The 20,125-nt window shown below is 45.5% G+C and overlaps 1 protein-coding gene across 4 annotated transcripts; it reads left to right on the forward strand.

Annotated features, from left to right (window-relative positions):
- The first annotated feature begins 4,653 nt into the window (after positions 1-4,653).
- Positions 4,654-15,739, forward strand: east (enhanced adult sensory threshold). 4 transcript variants are annotated; one of them, XM_070288709.1, is made up of 6 exons: positions 4,654-8,273; positions 8,488-8,632; positions 10,130-10,363; positions 10,433-10,887; positions 10,968-11,137; positions 11,196-15,739. In XM_070288709.1, the coding sequence occupies exons 1-6, from the start codon at positions 4,791-4,793 to the stop codon at positions 13,978-13,980; spliced, it is 7,272 nt and encodes a 2,423-aa protein (XP_070144810.1). In that variant the 5' UTR covers positions 4,654-4,790; the 3' UTR covers positions 13,981-15,739. The 4 variants fall into 4 exon arrangements, with proteins under 4 accessions (XP_070144810.1, XP_070144811.1, XP_070144812.1 ...); XM_070288710.1 differs by having other exon boundaries at positions 10,971-11,137; XM_070288711.1 differs by having other exon boundaries at positions 8,488-8,602.
- The last annotated feature ends 4,386 nt before the right edge of the window (positions 15,740-20,125 follow it).

Here is a 20,125-nt window from a genome sequence, read left to right on the forward strand (position 1 = left end):
AAGCGAGTGGGCGTTATTGCAAGGAAAACAATGAAAATGGGAGCATTTTCCGAGCTTGGGGGGATTTTAAATGGGTCGGAATAGAATAGGTAGCCAACGATAACTAGGATAATCGATCGAAGCGCCCTTCGTGGCTAATTGATGATGTCATTGCGGCGGAAATGGCGTGTATGTCCTGCCAGAACACTTGACCAGTTGGGGCAATATGGAAAATGGCTTTTCCCTGGCTTAACACCCCAGAAACAGTATCTAAAGAAGAGGGGGCGAAGACCATTTGGTCAAGAGCGCGCTGCATAATAATGCGAAGGCAATGCAAAAAGCTATTGATATTGATTTTCCTCGACGGGCTCTTCTCATTTCCGCCGCTGTTTCACACAATTTCCCCACATTTTCCCTCTGACAATTAAGGCTTGCCTTTAACCCAGTTACCCGCAATGGTCCTTCGGCGGCAGGCGGGAAAATGATTGTTATGTGGGTGGCAGGACAATAGAGGGAGCAGAGGGACAGAGCGGAGGAATCGGAGAGAGAGAGACGAAGGACGCGTCGGCACCTGACACTTGCAGGATTCCCATGCCGCATCCCTTTATTGCGTCCTTGGAAACAACAATTATGGCAGCAACAGCAGGAGCAGCAGCATCAACCTACGGCACAGCATCGCAAGTTGAGGAAAAACTCGGGGAAAATTCGCAGGACAACAGAAACGTGCTTGGCCTAGAAACAGAGCGAACAAGCGTTTTATCGAAGGAAGGCAGAGGGGGAAGCTGCTTTCGCCGCTTGCCATTTACCATTTTTCCCATTCACCACCCCCGTACTTCGTGTTTCCGAGCCGAGTCCTTTTGCTTTGCTTTTACGCTTTTTTTTTGTGTTTTTTTGCCGACGCAACAAAAGAGGCATCAACAACAACACACACATGCAGCATAGAGAGAGAGAGAGGGAGAGAGAGCGCGACAGCAGGAGAGCGCGGCGAGAGAGCACACGGCGAGAACCAGAGCGAGAGAGAGGCCAGAGCAGCAAACATTTGCCAAAAACAACACGTAGGCCGGGCGGAAAAAAGAAGCCGGCCCTGCAATGCCCTAAATAAATAAACATATGTTCGGAATTTGCAGTGGTACTTTTTGGCAGGGCTGCCTGACGTCAAAATAAAACTAACATTAAATTACTAAATAAAATAGAAACATGTATTATAAAATGCAGTTTAAGTAATTTTAATATCTGCATTAACATAACTGTTAACGTTCCTCATTTTAGGCGAGTTACGTATGAGTAATTTAATTTCTTCCATATATAAAATCGTACATTCATACATTAATTATATTTCGCCTTTTGCCTAACCGTGGATATACCATGGTCTCTCAGTGTTATTTTCCCTTTACATAAATAATTGTTAATATCATTACTATTTTTATTACTATTTTATTTTATTATAAATTATTGAAATCCTTGTGACAGAGCTGCCACCCCACAAATTCGGGTTGCTGCCAACTGCCTGCAATAGTGCAGTGCATTTGACGGCAAGGGTATCGTCGTGCCGGGGCGAATACGGCGAATACGTGTTTTCGCCGTCGGGCCGCGGGGACGAGTAGTAGCAGCGGCAGAGCAGCGTCGCTCTCTTGCTCTCCATCTTAGCTCGTTATTTCGCTTCGCACCGTGTTCGCGTTCACAACTCTGCGTTCGGGTTCTGCATTTTATTTTATTATTATTATTTTTTTTTGTTTGTCCTCCTGCTCCTGACTGGGCGCAGTTGGTTCGTTCGTTGATTCGTTCGTTCGGTTGTGTGAGCGGGGAGCTGCGGCACTGCAATTGAGCCGCCGAGCCAAGTCAGTTGGATCGCAGGATGCAAAAGCAAACAAAAGCGAAAATGCAAATAAAAATGAATGCGGAAAATTCGCAAATGGACAACTGAGCCGAAAGAGAATTAAGTAAGTAAGGTATTCGCGTTGCTTTCGTTGTGTTGCGTCTGTTCGCCGTTCGCTTCGCTCGTGTTCTCTCGTGCCTCTCGTGTCTCTCGTTTCGTGCTCGTTCCTCTCAAATGCGAAAAGAAGCCCAAAAGTAAAACACGAAAGAGCGAAAGACAAGTGAGTGCTGTGTGCTGTTCGCTTCGCGCGTCATGCGAAAGAAAACGGAAAGAAAAGCGTAAAATTCAAAAACCCAAAACTTCATCGCCACCCAATTTTTTTTTGTGTTTGAGTGTGCCCCACTGTTCTGGCTTTCCCCCACCCATCCCTCGACCATCGCTCCGACCAGCCCTGTGCTCCCCCACACCCCCGTTTGATTGCAACTGCCCCGAAGACGGAACGGAACCGTTTCCACGGTTTTTCTTTTTTGCCGAACCGAACCTCGGTGTATTGGTGTGTTTGTGCGTGTGTGCTTGTTCGTGTGCAAGAGAGGGAAGAGAGCCCGAGAAGCGATGTTGGCAACTCTGCCAATTCTTTGACAACTTTTCCGCTTTGTGAAAATTGTGCGGCCAGTTTCCGTTTCTGCTGCGGCGGCCCCTCACTTCCTCTTGCCAGCGGCCCGCTGTCACCGCCGTTGCCGCTTCCTCGGCCGCTTCGCTCAGTGTTTACAATCGCAGCGTTTTTGCACACTGTGCCGTGTGTTTTGTGTTTGTGTGGGTTCTCTACTTCACAGCGTATACACACATTCATATTGCTCGGGTCTTCATTTTGTTATTTGCGATTCGCTTTTACTTCCTTTATTCGTTTGTTTTGTTGCCATCGCCTGCTGTCAGTGGTGTTTCGCTTTTTCCATGGAGGGTGGTGGCGGTGTCAGCGGCGGCGATTGTTGTGCGTGAGTGTGTGCATGCCTGGGTTTTCCGCTTTCCACCGAACCGCCGGTGCAAACTGCAATTCCCAAAGGCGGAATCAAATCCCAGCGAAGGTCGCTCTCTTTCTCTCCCCTCAAAGTGCGTGTTGCCGCCTCCTCTCTCTTGCCACTGCACTCTCTCCCCTCCGTCCTGCTGGCTGGTCACACTAAAATGGCGCCTGTCAGAATCCACTGGGATCATCAAGGCAAGCAGAAGAAGAAGCAGAAGGAGCAAGGGAAGTGGAAGCAGCCGAAAGCCGAAACAGGATACTTAACCAATTTGAGGATTATTCAACGTGTGCCCCATCAATTCTTCAGTTTCTCTTTGCTTCTTCGCCTGCCCCACTCCTCACCGCACCGCACCGCTAGCTCCGTTTTGCTTTCCTCGCATTCTCGCATCAGCTCCCAGCTGCTGCTGCCAAAACTTGTTTTTTAGAATTGGTAGAAGCAGGCGGCGGCGGAGAGAGGAGTGAGGAGGAGCAATGGAGCAGAGACTGACTGACTGGCAAACCGCAAAAGCATGTTTAATGTTTAAAGTTCTAGTCGCAGTTTGGCTGAGAGTCCTGATCGCCGGGGATTAGAGCGGCTGAGAGCGGGGATTTGCTTTTGAGCCAGGTGAAAGCCAAAAGCCAGGGCCATAAAAGTAATCGGTGTTTAGTTATCGGGTTTGGTTCGGCTTTTGCGTTGGGAAAATGTTAGGAGTATTTACGGTCTTCCTTGAAATCCCTTAAGGTCCTGGAAAATGAGCGAGTGTTTGTGGAATAAGGGATATAAATTTGGAGTTTATTTTTATTTTTCTAATCTCTAAATAATGAAATAATTAGTGTTCTTAAATACCCAAATTGGAATCCTTAAAAAATTAAACATTTTAATATTTATACTATGATTAGAATTTTTTTCGCTGAAAATTAATTAAATAATTTTTCAAAGCCGTCTTAATTAACGTACTGAATTTATTATATTTTTTTTGTTTGTATTTTTAAAGTTATCCTGAAGTACATTATTATTTTATTTTAATATCTATTTATTTTAAACTTTCTTAATTAACATGCTAAAATTCCCTTTAAATAATTAATATTTATTATTATTATATTTATTTTAGAAAGTTTCTTTATCATAGAAAATAGACTAAATAAAAAAATATACAAGTTTATTTGCTAAAATATTATAATTAACATGTAACTACCTTAATTAACGTACTAAAATTCCTAATAAATTAATCTTTATTATTTAGTTTGTTGTACGAATGCTAATCTTTATTATTAATATTTTTTGTTATTATTCAAGGTCTCAAGCTTTTTTTTTTTTTGAAAGTTCTCTTATCAAAGAAAATTAACTAAATAAAACAAAAACAATTCAAGTTTATTTGGAATTACTTTTCTGTAATCTAAAATGTATTTGAATCAATTTTCTTGCACTCCTAAAATATTTGCTATTAGAATTTAAGGCTCTTGAAATGTGAGGCTTCTTGGAATTCACTTGAAATGTTTACTCGGTGTTTTAGAGTTGGGTTAAGCTATGAAAATAGGCCAAGAATGTGAAACACGGCGAGTTCTCTAGAACTGCGACGACGACCTACTTCCAGATTGAGTGATTTTTCCCCTTACGCTCATTTACTTCTCTCTCTCTTCCGCTCTCTCTCTCTCTCTCTGTGGGTCATAGTTTGGCCTCAAGAACCACACGGCGGATTAGTAATATGAGTCCGCTTTGCTCGTTTCAGGTAATCCTCGACATCACAGTTAACCAATGGGACCAAATCACTGCGACACGAACTGGAAACAATCAGCATCGGATCGCACAGAGGAGGAGGCGGAGCAGAAGCAACTGCAGGAGGAGGAGGAGGAGAAGCAGCAGCAGCAGGAACAGCAGCAGCAGCAGCAGCATCACCACCACCAACCGCAGTTCGTGGAGGCAACGGCAACGGAGCAACAGCGGCGGCCATCATAGGAGCAGCAACGTCAGCAGTAGCTGCCCAGGGCCCCTCGAGGATGTCCAGCCGGAAGCCAGGCGGTGGTAATGGTGGTGCCACCCTGGAGGACAATGCCAGCGTGGATAATCCGGCCAGCAGCGGGGAGGAGGAGTCCTCAACGGGTGTCGGCGAAGAGTTAGCCAAGCCATCATCATCATCATCGCCTACTCCCACGCATGTGGAGGCGACAGCACCAGCTGAGGCTGATGTGGACAGCGTACAGGAGGCCAAGGAATCCTCCCCGGCACCCAAGACCCTTGCAGCCAACATCAGCAGCAGCACCACAATTACCAGACGCACGCCCACGCCCACTCTAACGCCCACCCACAGCGATGGTGTGGCGATCAAGAGCGTGCGCATCACCCGGCACTCATCGCCTCTACTGCTCCTCAGCTCGCCCACGACCTCGCGACGTGAGGTCAGCAGCGCCAGCGATGCAGCAGGATTGGACGGTGAGGAGCCGAAGAGCTCCGTGGAGCGTTCGCTGGCACCCGTCATACGCGGGCGCAAGTCCATCAAGGATCTGAAAGAAGCCAAAGAAGTCAAGTCCGAGGAGACGACAGCAGAGCTGCCACCCAAGGAGGAGCCCCTGGCCGAGGGCAGCGAATACCAGGAGTCGTCAACCCAGCCAGCCACGGACGAAAAAGACCACAAAGACATAAAAGACAAGGAGAAGGAGAAGGATAAAGAAAAGGAAAAGGAGCCAGTGACGCCCACCACTTGCAATCGTGTCACCCGAAAATCGCATGCCCAGGAGCAGGCAAACAACACCCGAGTCACTCGCAATCGTCGCCAATCATCTACAGTTGGTCCCATTACCTCAGCCGCCACCTTGTCCGCTGCCATTGCCGCCGCCGCTGCCACATCCTCTGCCGCCGGGACTGAGCAGCCAACACCGTTGCCGCCTGCCCGCGGACGACGTAAGAAGCCAGTGGCTGCTGCTGTGGTGCCAGCAGCAAAACGGAAACGTTCCGAGGATAATGATAGCATCGCTGATCCAGAGGCCAGCAGTGCCGCCAAGTATAGCAAGGTGGTGGTGGTGGTCAAGTCAGAGGACACGGGAGAACCGAATGATGAGGATGCAGCCGCTGCTAACCTGGCAGGAGCCATCAAGCAAGAGCCCATGGATGCCAGCGATGTTGTCTCCATACCATCGCCTGCAGTTACACCCACACCCGCCCCATCCGGTCGACGGGGACGGGGTCGCCCGCAGAACAGAAACTCCACATCGCCGGCAACGTCGACATCGACCACAACCACACGAGCCACGCGTCTGAGCAAGGCCGGTTCGCCGGGAATAGTGGCCCAGGAACCGGCGGCACCACCAAAGCGACGGCGGGTTGGCTCCAACACGCGGAAGACTGCCTCGGCCAGTTCGCTGGCACCCAGCTCGCAGGGCGGTGCCGGGGACGAGGACTCCAAGGATAGCATGGCCTCGTCTATGGATGATCTGCTGTTGGCTGCCGCTGACATCAAGCAGGAGAAGCTGACGCCGGACTTTGATGAGAGCCTGCTAACGGAGAGCCTGCCCTCCACATCGGCTGCCTCGATTGCCTCGGTTTCTTCGGCCAATGGTCATTCCTCCTCCTGCATTGAACCGCTCACCGTGGATACAGAGAGCAGCAGCAGCAGCACCAATAAGACCGCAGATCCTACAAAAGTCAAGGAGTCGTCGCCAACGTCAGCAGCAGGAGCAACATCATCCGTTGACTCCTCCTCACCCCCCTCAAAGCCAGCCACACAGCAGGAGGGATCTCCGGCAGCAGCAGCAGCAGCGGGGAAGGCTGCATCGCTTAGTCCGGAGATGATAAGCGAGGGTGTGAGTGCTGTCAGCGTGCGAAAGTTCTACAAGAAGCCAGAGTTCCTTGAGAATAACCTGGGCATTGAAAAGGATCCGGAGCTGGGCGAGATTGTGCAGACGGTGAGCGGCGGCGGCAGTACCAATGCTGTGGAAGGGGAAACGGATGTTGAAACGGCTGCTGAGACGGCTGCTTGCGACGAAGACGTAGCTATCCCATCGCCACAGCCAAAAACCGAAGTGGAACTGGCCAAGGTGGAGGTGGAAAAGTCCAGCCATGAGAAAACCATGGAGCAGAAAGCCGAGGAAGCCGAAACTGAAGAGGAAGCTGTGCCCGAACCATCCACGGATGATGTTACCGCTGAGATAACACCACACCAAGCCGAGATTGAAGGTGATCTGGAGGTCTCCTCATATTCAAATAACTCGCTAAAGGCAGGTCAACTTCGTCTGGATGAGAGCACTGAAGGTGGTGCCGCTGAGGTGCTGCTGGAAGAGGAAGAAGAAGGTAGTAGCCTCCTAGTCAACGGCGATGAAGTACCACCTGCCGAGTTGGAGGAAAAGCCAATTCAGCTAGAGGATCAGGTACAAGTGGAGACACAACAAAAGCCCGAGGATTACGATGACTTTGAAAACGAGATCATGGAGGAACTGGCGAAGGAGGGTGTCCTTGATGCCAGTGGAAATGCTCTGAGCCAGCAGGCGGCGGTCGAAACCAAAAGCCGCGACAGTGATCCCTCGCCCGTCGTTGACGAAATGGTGGCCATGGAGGTGGATGAATCCTACATCGATATGAAGCAACAGGCGGAGCAGCTATTGGCCGAGCATCTCGCCTCGGACACAGATGACTGTTGTCCCGAGGAGAACAAGGAGAATTTTTCCACGACGCCGGCAGATGCAGCCAGCGGTGGCAGTGCCGAGGGTCTTGTAGTGGTGGATATACCCCTGACACTCAAGGATGAAGTCACTGAAGACGAAAAGCCATTGGTTGATGAACAAAAGCCGGAGCTGCCACCTCTAAAGCTGGCGCTGCACATAGAAAAGGAGGAGAAGGCGGCGAATGGCAAAAAGGAGGAAGAGTCATTGGAGGACGTGCTGCAGCAGCAGCAGCGCCGGGAACAGGAGATCCACCTGCATAACCTGGGTCTGTTGACGCACCAGGCGGCCGAACAGAGACGTCAGGATCTGCAGGAGGCGCACACGCGCCAAGCGCAGCTGCACCAGAAGCAGCAGCAGCAGCATTACCACCAGCATGGTCAGCAGCATCTCCACCATCATCACCAGCAGCAGCAGCACAAGCGACAGGGAGCGCGTGGAGGCGGTCCAAGTAGCGCTGCCCATGTGGAATCCAGCGGCACCCTGAAAACCGTCATCAAGCTAAATAGAAGCAGTAATGGTGGAACAGGCGGCACCGGTGGCTTGCCCACTGGTACGGTCATCCATGGCGGCGGCGGTGGTGGTGGTGGTTCCTCCTCCGCCTCCTCAACGTCCACCTCATCCTCGGTGGGCAGTGCCACACGCAAATCGAGCGGTGTTTTGGGCTCTGGAACAGGAGTTGGAGCAGGAGCAGTGGCCGGCGTACGTCGGCAATCGCTTAAGATGACATTCCAAAAGGGTCGGGCTCGTGGTCATGGTGCCGCCGATCGATCCGCTGACCAGCATGGCGCCCATGCCGAGGACTCGTACTACACCATACAGAATGAGGTGAGTTTTGCCCAAGAGTTGACATTTCCACTAGAGTTGGAAATAAGAAATTGTAGAATTTTGTGGAAAAAATCTGGAAACTTAAAAGTTTATAATTTTTAAAATAGAAATCATAAAAAAAAAGAGTTAGTAACTCCTATTTGCAAACCCCAAAAATAGAATTTATTTCTCGCTCAACTAACGATATGTTTGTTTTGTTTTTATCCATTTTCAGAACGAAGGTGCGACCAAGTCCAGTGTAACTACCGGTAATCCCGGCCGCAAGACCAATAACCGTTTCAGCTCGACTAACAACCACCACCACTCGGCGATAGCCTCCTCCTCGCACGGTAACCACAGCCACACAGCGGTCCAGTACAGTGCGTATAGATTAGAACTTGCTCAGAAGCTTAGGGTCTAGCTCTAGGCTAGGGATGTGCAGTATATAGGAAGTTTTATGGCAAAATATTGCTTAGATTTTAAATTTTTCACATTTTAAATATTTTTTAAAATATTTTATCAATATTTTCTGTGATCCCTAGCCTAAGACTAGAGCCTTTTCACTTTCTGGGGAACAAATTCAAGCCAAATCAAAGAAAGGGAAACAGCTTAAAGAAGCTATGTCTTGTCTAGCATTGCGTTATTGTTTTACTATATTTTTTTTTACGAAAATAGTAGTCATATTTTGGCTTAAATCCTTTTAGTTTCTTATTAAATAATTAAATAATTAATTACTTTAATAACTATTAATTATTATTGCCTCGTTAAGAACCTTTTAAGCAGCTGAACAAAGCTTAAACTTGTCTAGCAATTTGTTATTTTTTTTTAATATATTTTTTTTAAATCCTTTTTTGGCTTAAATCCTTTTAGTTCTTTATTAAATAATTAATTACTTTATTAGCTATTAATTATTATAGCCTCGTTAAGAATATTACAAGTAGGACTATTGACAAGTATCCTTCCGTTGAACAAAATTCTTGAAAAATCAAGCTTAAAGCCTTTAGATTTTATGACCTTTCAGGGTAGTATTATGCATTTTTTTTAGTGTAGCAGTCACTTCCCACCCCATTAACCATATATATTCTTGATCAGCATTAACAGGCAAATCTTTCTAGATATGTCAGAAGAAAAAAATTTTTTTTTTAATTTTTTCAAAATTTTATAAGGGGTTACATCATTAAAATTTTTAAAAATTCAATTTTTTTTTTAATTTTTTAAAATTAAAAATTCAGTAAGCAGAATTGTTAAACTTGAAAATCCTAGCATAGAAAAGCTTTCCGATTTGAATTTGATAAATTTTTGGCTTAGTTATGAAATTTTTAAAATTTGATTTTTCCAAAAATTTTACATAGAAAAATATGGAAAAAATAAACATTAAAAAAATAATTGTTTTCCTAGGTTTTTGTACGGTTTTTTTTTATTTTTTTAAGCAGTTGTGGAAAAGCATTTCCCTCTTGTATTATTATTATTTTTTAAAATTTATATTATTATTATTTTTTTTTTAATTTATATTATAATTTTTTTTTAATTTATATTATAAATTTTTTTTTATTTTATATTATAATTTTTTTTTAATTTATATTATTTTTTTTAATTTGATTTAAAGCAACAAAAGCTTTTTTTTTTAATTTTCTTTACGAAACAAATGGTTTGGTTTGACTTCCCCCTCATGTCATACATTCAGGATGTCATCATTCTCTCAAGCACTGTACATAAGGCACTGTCATGGTCAGCGTCATCGTCAACCCACAGCCACACCCACACCCTCTCATCCTCATCCCCCTTATCCTTTTCCAATCGACAAAATTACACACTAACGGACGCCTGCAAGACTTGCTCAAGCAGACAGAGACTATAGCAATCTCAATCCCCTACAGATTCCTCCCACTCCGAGGGTCAGGGACAAGCGGAGCACGGCTTCTATCAGATGGTGAAGAAGGACGAGAAGGAGAAGATTCTCATACCGGAGAAGGCCTCATCGTTCAAGTTCCATCCGGGCAGGCTGTGCGAGGATCAGTGCTATTACTGTAGCGGCAAGTTTGGACTCTACGACACGCCCTGTCATGTGGGCCAAATAAAGTCCGTGGAGCGTCAGCAAAAGATTCTAGCCAGTAAGTATCCTGCCTCATTTCAAGTGGAACTATAAATCATATACTCCACCTCCCCCCCCCTTGTGGCAGACGAGGAGAAGCTGACGGTGGACAATTGCCTGTGCGATGCCTGCTTCCGTCATGTGGATCGTCGAGCCAATGCACCCTCCTACAAGAAGCGTCTCTCGGCACCGGGACACCTGGAAACGGGCATTGGCAATTCTGGGGCAATGGATAAACATTTTGCCGGTGGTGAACATGGCATCATTCCAGAGGGAGCAGGTGAATCAGGTGCTACAGCTGCAGGAACGAGTGGACAGAATCGTAACTGTGCCGTCAAGGATTGCATTGAGACGGCGGGACACTCGCTGCGACGCAAATGCATACGAAAGAGCATGAAAAAGTTTCAGCTTAGCCTGGAGATACCCGCTGGCACCTCAAATGTGTGGCTATGCGAATCGCACTACAATACGGTCATCCAGTTCTCTGGTTGTGTTCTCTGCAAGCGGCGGCTGGGCAAGAATCACATGTACAACATAACAACGGTAGGTTGAATCTTCTTTGAATCTTCCTGTCTTCCTTTTTCGTATATTAAATGCTGTGTGTATGCTGTATTCCCTCTCAGCAGGACACGGATCGGCTGGAGAAGGCCCTGGCCGAGATGGGCATACCGGTGCAACTGGGCATGGGCACGGCCGTCTGCAAGCTGTGCCGCTACTTTGCCAATCTCCTAATGAAGCCCCCAGACAGCACCAAGTCCCAGAAGGCCGAGTTTGTCAAGAACTACAGGAAGCGGTGAGTGTGGTGAAGATGGAAATATGAGTGGAAATGGTAATGAAAATATGTGTTTCAGGCTCCTCAAGGTGCACAATCTGCAGGATGGCAGCCATGAGGTGTCCGAGGCGGACGAAGAGGAGGCCGTTGCCGCCTCCAAGGCTGCTGAGGCCGCCGGTGGTCACGAGGAGGAGGATACCCATGAGCTACCCATGGTGGTGGACGATGATGGACACACCGATTCCAATTCGAGCAGCTCCTCTCTGACGCCGCTGGACAACAGCAAGCAAATGTCCAAGCTGCAGGCCATTCTCCAGCAGAATCTTAGTGCAGGAGGGGATGCAGCGGCATCCGGCTCCGGCTCAACCACAGCCGTAGGCGGAGAAAGTGGCTCTTCCGGTTCAGACATTTCAAATGTTTTGCGCGGCAATCCAAACATCTCCATGCGTGAACTCTTCCACGGCGAGGAGGAGCTGGGCGTGCAGTTCAAGGTACCCTTTGGCTGCAGCAGCAGTCAACGCACACCCGAGGGCTGGACGCGTGTCCAGACCTTCCTGCAGTACGATGAGCCAACGCGACGGCTGTGGGAGGAGCTGCAGAAGCCGTATGGCAACCAGAGCTCCTTCCTCCGTCACCTGATACTGCTGGAGAAGTACTATCGCAATGGGGATTTGGTCCTGGCCGCCCATGCCTCATCCAATGCCACCGTTTACACGGAGACAGTGCGTCAGCGTTTAAATTCCTTTGATCATGGTCACTGCGGGGGATTGGGAGCAGCCTCGGGCTCCGGCAAACGCAGCGGAATACCACAACCTACAAGCGGTTCGGTTTTGGCCACTGCGCTCACCACTCCCCAGGCGGCCGCCGGCCACTCAACGTCCTCCTCCTCCTCGGCGGCAGCAGCCAGTCCAGCGGTTGAGCCAACGGATCCCATCATACCACTCGTGGAGCTCAACGATGACGATGATGAGGATGATAATGACGAAGGCATGACCGGCGAGGATGGAGCCTCAGCACCTACCACAAGCCTGGACGATAGCGAGTCGGAGGTAACGCCACTGGAACGCCTTAGCACGGTCTCCGTGGACAAGCTGACCAAGCAGCTCAGCTCCAATGCGGTCACGATTATAGCTCGGCCCAAGGACAAGTCGAGCAATGCCACAAGTTCCACCTCCAGCCCCTCATCAGCAGCAGCAGCAGCCGCTGCATCCTCCTCGGCCGAGGAGGTAGTGGTAACCAAGACCACCGCCACCACAGCACCAGCAGCAGCAGCGGCGACAGGAGGAACACCCGCCCAGTCCAAGGATGCACCGCCGCTGGTGCCCACCATTGGTGGTGGCAACAGTCGCAGCATACTCAAGACCAATCTTTTGGGCATTAACAAGGCGGCCGTGGAGATTGTGCCGCTGTCCTCCTCCTCTTCATCCGCCTCTGCCTCCGCCTCCTCATCCGCCTCATCCACTGCCACGACAGTCTCCTCGATGGAGAGATCATTGTTTAAGATAACTCAGGAAGACAAGTTGTTGAAGGGCAAGCTAGCCGGGCTGCTGTGTCTGCAAAGCAAGCTGAAGGAGCAGGAGCAGCAGCTGCAGCAGCAGCAGCAGCAGCAGGGAGCAGCTGCTGGTGGCTCACAGAAGGTAACCAGTGTGGCGCAGCTTTTAAGCTCGCCGCCCGAGCTGATAAGCCTTCAGCGTCGTCGGACAAGCGGGAATGCTCCAGCGGGATCAACATCATCATCATCGAACAGCCTGCTAGGGAATCTGCATGGCAAGAGGCTACAATTGCCACGGTTGCCGGCAGCAGGAGGTGGAGGAGGACCTGTTGCGGGAGGAGGAGGTCGCGGAGGAGCAGGAGCTGGACCTGGAGGACCTGGAGGAGCAACAGCACCGCCACCACCCAATGTGGTCAAGCTGCCGGACACTCTAACGCCGCAGGAGCGGCACGAGAGCAAAAGTTGGAAGCCCACGCTGATACCGCTGGAGGATCAGGTGCCAAACAAGTCGCATGCCCTCTACCAGACCGCCGATGGCCGGCGATTGCCAGCTTTGGTGCAGGTGCAATCCGGCGGCAAGCCATACCTCATCTCCATTTTCGATTACAATCGCATGTGCATTCTGCGACGGGAAAAGCTGCTGCGAGACCAGATGCTGAAGGCCAATGCCAAGCAGAAGCAGAACAATCAGCAGCAGGGACAGTCGCAGCAGCAGCAGCAACAGCAGCAGCATCAGCAGGGGCATGCCGCCTCGGTGGCCGCCTTCTCCAACATGGTGAAAATGGCCCAGCAGCAGACGGCGCGCCAACAGCTACAGCAGTTGCAGCAGAAACAGCAGCAACAGCAGCAGCAGCACTTGCCCACCCTGCAGCCGGGTGGTGGAGCTGCCGCTGCGGCTGTACGACTGGCCAGACTGGCACCCAAGCCAATGCCACCGCTAACCAACCCGCAAATAGGCAGCCAGGCGCCCAATTTCCAGCCTCTGCTGCCCAATCCCCTGGACAACAGCAACAACTCCTGGCTGTGGAAGAACTTTCCGGATCCCAACCAGTATCTGTTGAATGGAAATGGCGGACCTGTGGGAAATTCTGCCAGCAAATTGCCACATCTCACGGCCAAACCGGCCACGGCAACAAGTAGCGGCGGAGGAGGAGGAGGAGGAGCATCATCAGCTGGTGGAGGCAACAACAAGGGTGGAGGCAATGGCGGCCTGTATGCCATCAAGCTGCATCAATTGCAACAGCAGCAACAGCAGAAGCTCATTGATAATGCCATCATGTCCAAGATACCCAAAAGTCTCACCGTAATACCTCAAGGAGGAGGAGGCGGTGGCAGCAGCAGCAGCGATATGGGAGGCGGTGGCAAGGACTGATGACGGCGAAAGCAATGGCCACCGGCGTTGGTGGTGGGCACCCGGCGTAGCAGCAGGATCAACCAGCAGCAGCGGCGATGACCCATGGATAATATCTCAAAAACTCCACAGCAGGACCTGCTGAAGTAGGCTAAGTGATAGAGATGGAGGAAAAGAGGAGGCGATGACCAAACAGGACGACTGGCAGAAGGGAGAATCAAGATAATTTCTAAGATTACATAACGATGTTTGTGTATAAAAAAGAGAGGGAGAGGGCGAATACGATTATCCTTTAAGCGAGAAAGAGGGAGCAAGCGGAAACGATTAAGGATATGGATAATGGATACGGATACGGATAGCTAGAGCTACACACTCTATACTCTAACCTATTATTGTAGATTTTAAGGCTATATATTTTTTTATTAGATTTACGGGCATAATTCACTTTGCGATTCGTGTATTATAGATACCAAAATTGCTAGAGCTAAAAATGGTTTATAGTTTTGTAAGAGACACACACACAACACACACCCACACAACACACACAACACACACACCCACACACACAACTTACTTACACTGACACTTACTTTAATTTTAACAAAATATATTTAAAAAAAGAAAAAGAATGCAGCACAAATTAATTGTGGCCAAAAAAGAGTTCCCCCCTGAGATAACCAGGATACCAAGACCACAACCTACACACACACACACACACACACACTTACACATAGCAGCTAGAAATCCAATCCAGCGCCTAGATTACGATTCGATTTTATGTAAACTCTTTAATTTATAAACATTTATATCTACCGCATGTGCATCTTTTTTTGTCCCATTAAAAAACACACCACAGTCACCGTCACAGTCACAGGACAAGCAGATGATTATTATAATTAAAACATAAAGAACATATAGAACATATAAGAACCTAGAACCTAACATTTAAAACTCTCAAAACTGTACATATTTTACATGGAGAAACAGAAACAAAAGATAAATATAAACAAAAAGTATATACAAAAAATACAAAACACACATAGTACACACAAAAATTATAAAATGCAAATATGTGCGAACCCTTTAATCACAGAAAACAATCAAATTGATCGGTGTTCTTGGTGCCTCTCATCATCCCGGTGGCCTCTGTGTTCCCTTCTAAAAAGGAATTCGAAATTGTAGCTCCCTAAGAGAACATTATTAATCGACACAAATTGAAAAGCTTTCTTCTCAAAACAAAAACAAAATTCAGACACCCCCAGCAGATATATAGACTATATATATATGATAGAAGATATTTTAGAGGTCTGGCCAGAGAATACAATTGTGTAAATTAGACCGTTAAGCATAGATATATTTATACACATATGAGAATTCAATTGTTGTTGTTGGACATTGAAAATGTATTTATAAAAGAGGAAAGAAAAGTAAAGTAAAGAAAAGAAAGCGGAAGCGGAAGCACAAGAGACGAAGCAGGAAGAGAGCTGGCTACCGTGATGAAACTGGAACGATGGATGCCTTGATTTGATCGAAACCTCTTCTACCCTTGGAAATTGAAATTTTGTGTGCCTGCTGATGTGTGTGTGTGTGTGAGTGAGTGAGTGTATGGCGAGTGTGCATGTTGTAGCTGTTAGATCATTTGAAAACCGAAAACACACACATCTTACGATTACAACTTATTTATGCAATTATTTTTAACAAACAAATTTCCTTTCCAAGAAGCAAAAGAAAATCAACGAAAAATTGATAAATAAACTCCCCAAATTGTCCAGCTAAAGCAGCCAAATGGTTTTATTCTTATTGGAAATACTATATGCTGTATTGCCATCTCTGTCTATTTGGTAAAACGGAAGTAGCCAGCATATTGGAACTGAAAGCGGATGCCGATGGCGAGACAGAGAGCGTTGGCAAGGAGGATCTGGACAAGGAGGAGCAGAAGCGGACCAGATGCTGGGGCAGCACGACGAGGGTGCCACCAAGACCGAGCCGAAACCACTGGGAACGACCTCCGACATTCCCACCTGCTTCACCTTTTTTTCTTTTATTTTTTTAAGCTGAAATAAATAATAAATAAAATAAAAAAAATGTGTTATATTAGAGTTAGGAGGAGGATGCTGTTTTTTTTTTGGGGTGGGACAATTTAAATAAGCTCAATTGAAGGGCATTCTTGCGGTGGAAAATTAAACAAAAATCAAATATAGCAAAATAGCTAGATGAGCATCACTGGCAGTTGAGATGCCTATAATTTATAAAAAACCCTCATAACTCGGCCAAAAAAGGCATGGAATTCAATTCGGAAAACTGTTTTGAGTTGCCCTTTCTAAGCTTAACAAAACTGCATACTAGGTTTTGAATTTCGTGCATTTTTGGCCGAGTTGTGAAGTTCACATTTTTATAGGTAAGTATTTTAGCAAAACTGAGTATGCAGTTTTGTTAAGCATAGAAAAGGCAACTCAAAACAGCTTTCCAAATTGAATTTCATGCGTTTTTGGCCGAGTTATGAGGGTTTTTCTCATTTTTTGTTGATATTTTTTATAAATTATAGGTAAGTATTTTAGCAAAACTGATTATGCAGTTTTGTTAAGCTTAGAAAGGGCAACTCAGAACAGCTTTCCGAATTCAATTTCATGCGTTTTTGGCCGAGTTATGAGCTATATAGCAAAATAGCTAGTTGAGCATCACTGGCAGTTAGTGAGATGCCATTTTGTCCCAATAATGCAAAATAGCTAGATGAGCATCACTGACAGTTAGTGCGATGCCATTTTGTCCCAATAATGCAAAATAGCTAGATGAGCATCACTGACAGTTAGTGCGATGCCATTTTGTCCCAATAATGCAAAATAGCTAGACGAGCATCACTGACAGTTAGTGCGATGCCATTTTGTCCCAATAATGCAAATTAGCTAGATGAGCATCACTGACAGTTAGTGCGATGCCATTTTGTCCCAATAATGCAAAATAGCTAGATGAGCATCACTGACAGTTAGTGCGATGCCATTTTGTCCCAATAATGCAAAATAGCTAGACGAGCATCACTGACAGTTAGTGCGATGCCATTTTGTCCCAATAATGCAAATTAGCTAGATGAGCATCACTGACAGTTAGTGCGATGCCATTTTGTCCCAATAATGCAAAATAGCTAGATGAGCATCACTGACAGTTAGTGCGATGCCATTTTGTCCCAATAATGCAAAATAGCTAGACGAGCATCACTGACAGTGCGATGCCATTTTGTCCCAATAATGCAAATTAGCTAGATGAGCATCACTGACAGTTAGTGCGATGCCATTTTGTCCCAATAATGCAAAATAGCTAGATGAGCATCACTGACAGTTAGTGCGATGCCATTTTGTCCCAATAATGCAAAATAGCTAGATGAGCATCACTGGCAGTTAGTGAGATGCCATTTTGTCCCAATAATGCAAAATAGCTAGATGAGCATCACTGACAGTTAGTGCGATGCCATTTTGTCCCAATAATGCAAAATAGCTAGATGAGCATCACTGACAGTTAGTGCGATGCCATTTTGCCCCAATAATGCAAATTAGCTAGATGAGCATCACTGGCAACTAGTGAGATAGATGCCATTTTCTACCAATAATGCAAAAAAATAGCTAGATGAGCATCACTGATGCACTTGGGCATCACTGCCATTAAACCCCCCAATATTGAAATATAGCCAGATGAGCATCACTGATGCAAGTGAGCAAAATTTTTCATTCAATTTGGCCGTTTTCCAAACTGGGGTAACAGGCGAACAGAAATCAGCAGCAAGCAACTGAAAACTGGTATAAACTGTTATAAAAACTTTTGGACAAAAATAATAATTGGTATAAACTGTTATATTTCATTTTATGCATTTATACCTATTTGTTGCCGACAACAACTGCTTGATGGGAACAACAACCTTTTTACAACAACATCCCTACAGCAGCCCATCCAAATTTCTGAAATTGTCCATACAAATTGGCCGTTTCCCAAACTGGGATACCAGGCGAACAGAAACCAGCAGCAAGCAACTGAAAACTGGTATAAACTGTTATAAAAAGTCCAAGTTTCGAACCATTGATCTTGGAGTAAGCACAGACTCAAACCAGATGTGACCATATTGTTAATTTCTGTCTAAAATGTTGCTAAATGCACCTGGGCACACTGAAACTGGACGTTACATTTAAATTCGAGTTTGGCCGTTAATTTTCAAAAATATGTTTAAAAAATCAAAAAAAATCTAAAAAATCTAAAAAAAATCTAAAAAATCGAACAAAAAATCTAAATCTAATTCTAGATATGAAAATATCTACAAAAATCTAGGTACTTACCATCAACTGAAATACTTACCACAACAACTTTTTAGACCATAAAAAAACACTCTAAATATGTTTTATTTTATTTTTTATTTATTTTCATTTTATTTTTATAAATATCCATTTGGCCCCACTGTTTCCGCAAGGGCAACCTGCACCCATTGTTAGCGCCTCCTCAAGCAATTGCCGCTGGCAGAGTGCATGTGTGGAAAAGCGGGAAAATCCTGGGGAAAGGGGAGCGCAGCTTGAGCCACGCTCACCTAGCTATATTAAAAATATTGGGAGAAAAAGGCATACTTACCATAGTTTTGCTGGTTTCAGCTTGTCCCTTCGGCCATCATATTTATGACCCATGTTGCAATTGTACATTTTAAGCAGCTTAAGTTTGTGGCTGCCGTTTTGCACATGGAAATGGGGGGGGGGGGACTGTGGTGTTTTTTGGGGAGCGACAACACAAAACAAAATTTGTTGGATGGCAATTAGGAAAAGCTGGCGCTGCCAATTGATAACGATAAATGCGACTAAGCGATACTCATTTCATTGTTCTTATATAGGAAAAATAAAATAAAACAAAATAATATAAAATAATGTATTTCATTGTTTTTATTTAAGTTCATTAACATGGTATAAAATAAAGTATTTTAAATGTTGCTTGTTGTATTCGTTGCTGTTGGTTTAAAAGTAGCCGGCAGACCTGACTGGCGGTGCTCTCTCCATATCCCTGATTCCTGATCCCTCTTCCTCCATTCCCATCCCTTATCAACAATCCTTTTGCGTGTGTCGTTGGTCCTTTCTCTTGGTTCTTGGCCGGGGTGGGTATCAGGTCTACTGATACTGATGACTAGGAGCGATGACGATGGCAATGACGGGGGAAAGTCTGTAATTGAAAAGAGAAAATTAGCAAATTAAAAACTAAAAAAGGGATAACTCTGTCAAAAATGCCTTAATTTGCATTCGGAAAGCGGCGTTATGTTAGTTTTTATAAGGTTAACAAATCTGCATACTTAGTTAGAAATTGAAAATTTTATCAAATTTTGAGAATTTTAATGATGTAACCCCTTATCGAATTTCGAAAAAATCACACAAATTTTTTTTTTCTCCGGAGTTGGCTTAAACGATTCGCCTGTTGATGCTGATCAAGAATATATATGGTTTATGGGGTCGGAAATGACTCCTTCACTTAAAAAAATATTATTTTGTATTATAAAATCTGATTTTTTATATTAAAAAATATCATAACCCGGCCAAAAATGCATTAATTTTAAATCGGAAAACTGTTCTGTGCTAGTTTTTATGAGGTTTACAAATCTGCATACTTAGTTGAAAAAAAAATTTTAGGTCAAAAATTGCAAATTTTAATGATGTAACCCCTTATCAAATATCCAAAAAATGGCTCAAAATTAGTTTTCCTCCGGACTTGGCTTAAACGATTCGCCTGTTGATGCTGATCAAGAATATATATGGTTTATGGGGTCGGAAATGACTCCTTCACTTAAAAAAATATTATTTTGTATTATAAAATCTGATTTTTTATATTAAAAAATATCATAACTCGGCCAAAAGTGCATTAATTTTAAATCGGAAATCTGTTCTGTGCTAGTTTTTATGAGGTTTATAAATCTGCATACTTCATTATTAAAATTTTTTTTGGTCAAAAATTGCAAATTTTAATGATGTAACCCCTTATCAAATTTTGAAAAAATCGATCCAAAATTTTTTTCTTCCGGACTTGGCCAGAAAGATGCGCCTGTTAATGCTGATCAAGAATATGGTTTATGGGGTCGGAAATGACTCCTTCAATGCGAAATGAGCTTAGGAAACGGGCGATGTTGTTGTAATCTGTTGTTTTTTTTTAATTAAAA

The sequence above is a fragment of the Drosophila kikkawai genome, chromosome X, assembly GCF_030179895.1.
Source record: "Drosophila kikkawai strain 14028-0561.14 chromosome X, DkikHiC1v2, whole genome shotgun sequence".
Classification (NCBI taxonomy): domain Eukaryota; kingdom Metazoa; phylum Arthropoda; class Insecta; order Diptera; family Drosophilidae; genus Drosophila; species Drosophila kikkawai.